At 42.5% G+C, this 3946-nt stretch overlaps 1 protein-coding gene across 3 annotated transcripts in view; it reads right to left on the bottom strand.

Moving 5' to 3' along the window:
- Positions 1-992: 992 nt before the first annotated feature.
- The window catches only part of LOC107742607 (protein odd-skipped-related 2-like), a 5500-nt gene continuing 2546 nt past the window's right edge, over positions 993-3946 (bottom strand). Inside the window, exons 1-4 of one of the 3 annotated variants that reach the window (XM_016555650.1) lie at positions 3725-3846; positions 2241-2816; positions 1740-1839; positions 993-1518 (exon numbers count right to left, since the gene is read on the bottom strand). In XM_016555650.1, the coding sequence (XP_016411136.1) occupies positions 1336-1518; positions 1740-1839; positions 2241-2791 (834 nt within the window). In that variant the 5' untranslated portion in view covers positions 2792-2816; positions 3725-3846 and the 3' untranslated portion in view covers positions 993-1335. Of the gene's footprint in view, positions 1519-1739; positions 1840-2240; positions 2817-3724; positions 3847-3946 lie in introns of those variants that run through there. The other 2 variants (XM_016555652.1, XM_016555651.1) reach the window with 2 other exon arrangements.

Raw genomic sequence — 3946 nt, 5'->3', positions numbered from 1 at the left:
CTAAATCTTCATTATGCTATTAAAAACTGACTATAGCCTAGGCTAGCCTAATGATATTTAAATACCTTTATTTTATTAAACACTGATACAGTCATAATCATTTTAATTATTAAACCATAAATGCGCGGAGTTTCGGGATCAGTGAGTGTTTAAACCGGTTCGTCTTATTTATCATTATCATTATTATTATTATTATTATTATCATTCGTTTTATTTACAGGATTTACACGTTTTGGAATTGCGTCGTTTATACGAAATTAACAAAAGAACTCGACAAATGAATCTGTTTTTAATTTCAAGAGTTTAATTTTACGGGCTCGTAACTCACATGTGCCATTGTTCTTTTTTATATTTACGATTTTATATTCACAAATTTCCAGAAGAGCTTTTTTTCCCCCCGGTTGCGTCTTTTCTAGCGATCTCCAAACCTTCTTCTTCTCTCTTTCTGCAGCCTATTTCTGCGTCTACGCTTAGATGTTTATTTTTTTAAATAACGATTATATTATTTATTACACTATTTATATACACACAATATTTGCTCACATTGTGTGTTTTTAAGATGAAAGCATGCATGTGTTGCAGTGCACTATTAGAGATGATTAATTAAACAGCGTGTGTGTGGTTTAATGAGCGGCTCAGTCTTCTGCATCTCGATCCGAAGCTCCACACACAGCGAGGCCCATGGTGTAACTAACAGAGAACGTCCAGATAGCTATATTATAGCCTAGTTGTCATAAATACTTAAAAAAACATTTATATTACTATAATAACATTTCGTGTTACACTCTCATGGAGCCTAGGCTACTCGAAAGGTTTGCTCTGAAGTTAAATAGGTTACTGCTAACAATTTTTGTAATGATAATTAAAATTAGATAACCATGTCGGGACATAAATAAATAAAATAATAACGTAGGCCATAATATATGAAAATAAAACGTAAGAAGGGCAAAAGTAGTTTTTTTTTAATTTTTTTTACAAAAGTCCAGTCACCATTTAGAAAAAGAAAACTCTTTTATTAAAGCAGAATTGTGTCCGTCTCTTCTCACTCACATGTTATTGTCTTTGACTGAAACACATTATTGTATTAATCCTGCGCTCATGTGAGCAGCTCAGCCGCTTGATTCACTCGATGATTCTCCCATCAGCTCCAAACGCGTCGAGTTCAGAGGCAGGTGATAATAAAAATAAGGATCAAAACTTTATTTTCAGGAGTTCACACAGAGTCTGTTGAGGTGCCAGCGAGTCGAGCAGAGGCTGAGAGCAGAGCTAGCGTGTGAGCACTGGTTAGTGCACTAGTTAGTAGTCCTGCTGTGTGAGCACTGGTTAGTGCACTAGTTAGTAGTCCTGCTGTGGGCTGTGAGTCAGACTGTGGCGTCGCAGGTCGCAGTTGCGCCGAAACAGCTTCGCGCAGCGGCCGCAGGAGAAAGGCTTGAGGTCTGTATGGGTGAGAAGGTGAGTTTTCAGGTTACTTCTTTGATTAAAGGTTCTTCCGCATGTGGGGCATTTGTGAGGAGATTCCTGTTCAGATTTGAAGCAAGCAAATGATTATTCCCTTCAGTTTTCCATCAAAAATAAACGCTTCAATGTCAACATTTGAGGCCCAGAGATGTTTATACAGGCCCATGCATGCTATAATCGACAGCCCCAAACATGACATTTTAATTAAGAGCTCAACGAACAAAACTCTGTTTGTGCAGAATGTCATTCACATACAGAAGATACAAATGAGGACAATTTACCTGCAAGTGCAACGTTTTATGAACCGCCAAAGTTCGTGACTGACAAAATCCCTTCCCGCACTCCTGACATTTGAACGGTTTCTCCTTGGAGTGAATATATCTGCAAAACAAGCGAGAGTGAGTCAAGCTGGAGCTCCTCAGGCAGCACAGCACCTCACACAGCTGCTTATAACACTCCATAGACTCTCCATAGGCGTTTTTATACTGTACAAACTATTTTCTATCGCCCTACACCAACCCTACACCTAAACCTACCCCCCTCACAGGAAACTTTCTGCATTTTTAGATTTGTTAAAAAGCACCATTTAGCCTATGTTTTTAAGCCTTTTGAATTACGGGGACATATGCAGTGTCCTCATAAACCAACTTTACATTGAAATACCTCTGTCATACCCCTGTTAATATACAAATTTGAGTCCTCGTGAACCACACACACACTCACACACTCTCTCTCTCACACACACACACACACACACACACACACTCTCTCTCTCAGCTCACCTGTGGTCTCGCAGGTGGTCTTGTCTCCGGAACGCTTTGAGGCAGATGTCGCAGGTGTAAGGCCGCTCGTCGGTGTGTGTGCGCTCGTGGATCAGCAGGTTGTAGGATTTGGTGAAGTGTCTCCCGCAAAACTTACAGATAAATTCCTTTTTGCTTTTGGACGGGAGTCTGCCGCGCGCGGGCTTGCGCTCCGGGGAGAGTTTGGCCAGCTCGCCCGGTTTGGGCGGATCCTCCTGCGTGGCCGCCGCCGCGAGGTTCGCGAAGTCAAACCTGGGTCTGTCCTTGTGCAGCGCGGCAGCGACGCGTTGTTTGGGGTGGAAGAGGTGCGCGGCGAACGGCAGAGCGGCGGAGAAGGCGAAGCGCGGGTCCACGAGGCCCTGAACGGGCGGGTAGCCCAGGCTCCAGTGGTTCATCTGCAGGGTTTGGAGCGAGCTCAGGCCGTACCGAGGGTCCGCGGCGGCGGGGAGCGCGTTGAGCGTCTGCAGGAGCGAGAAGTTGAGCTGCAGCGCGGGGTGCAGCGGGACCGGCGCCGGTAACGCTTTACTGCTCATCTCAGAACCGAGCTCCAGCAGGATCCTGACACAACACAAGCACACCGAGGCATGAAACACCGCCTTGATTTCCTAACTTGTTAAAAAGTTTTTCCTTTCCTCAAATGATGATAGCTACCTGGAAAAACATATAGGCTACAGGAAATATATTTTGCAGCATTTATTATTCTCTTTTTGTAATTGTCTCGCATGCAAAACATCTGTTCATGCTGAAATAATTTTACTATCCCCAGATTTATTTATTTATTGCCTTTTTTTTGTTATTATTTTTATAGGCTATAGGTTTTTTTTCTTCAGTTTTGTCCCGTGCCGTTCTCTGTCGCTATTTAAACAAGCTGTCATAAAAACGCGTTTAAAACACGTATATTTCTATGAAACAAATCTATGCATAGGCTAATAATCATCCAGAATCACAGAAAACCACGAAACGAGCCGAAAGAACTCTAGAGCGACAGTCTGACTGGACATTGATCTCTGAAAGCGTTCCTGAAGTGCACGAGTAACTCTAACAGGCCTCATATTAAACTGGACTTAAATCTCTGAAGGACAACGAGATGTCGAGATAAAGAGTGTTTGAGATCTTCAGATAGCAGACTGCTTCACTCTGTTTGCTAAATATTTCAATATTATTATGAAGCCAATCTAAAATAAATCACCGATCATCAAGCATATTTCGCTGACCTCTATAAGACAGAATGCGTCTCTATTAATATCCGTTTCTTGCACACTGCTGATGCAGATGTGATTAGAGCTAACAATCACGACAACCGAACTCTACGGTGGGAAAAATACTTCTTTTTCTATTCTCGTTCGTGGAATATAACAGCATCATAAATCGTTTAACTTAAACATCATTTTTTAAATTTAAATTTACAGCACGTCTCATGAGAGTTCGTGCATTTCTATTAAAACAGAATAAAGTTGTTTTCTCACCCACGATGCCAAAGGTCGCAGTTCTACTGTAAATCCGCACAGAGCGAGAAACTTCAGCTCAGATCCATAACTACAGTTTAAACATGCTAAACCGTGTCAGCTTCAGAAGTGTTAGAGTCCGGTTCTGCTCTGGACCTGCTCTGGATCCCCGGATCCCGCTGTTCTTGTTCGAGCGGCGGAGCTTCACGGACCCGCCCCTCACACACACACACACACACACAC

The sequence above is a fragment of the Sinocyclocheilus rhinocerous genome, unplaced genomic scaffold (assembly GCF_001515625.1).
Source record: "Sinocyclocheilus rhinocerous isolate Xijiao unplaced genomic scaffold, SAMN03320098_v1.1 scaffold1669, whole genome shotgun sequence".
NCBI classification, from domain to species: Eukaryota; Metazoa; Chordata; class Actinopteri; order Cypriniformes; family Cyprinidae; genus Sinocyclocheilus; species Sinocyclocheilus rhinocerous.
This window is presented reverse-complemented; position numbering and strand designations above follow the sequence as displayed.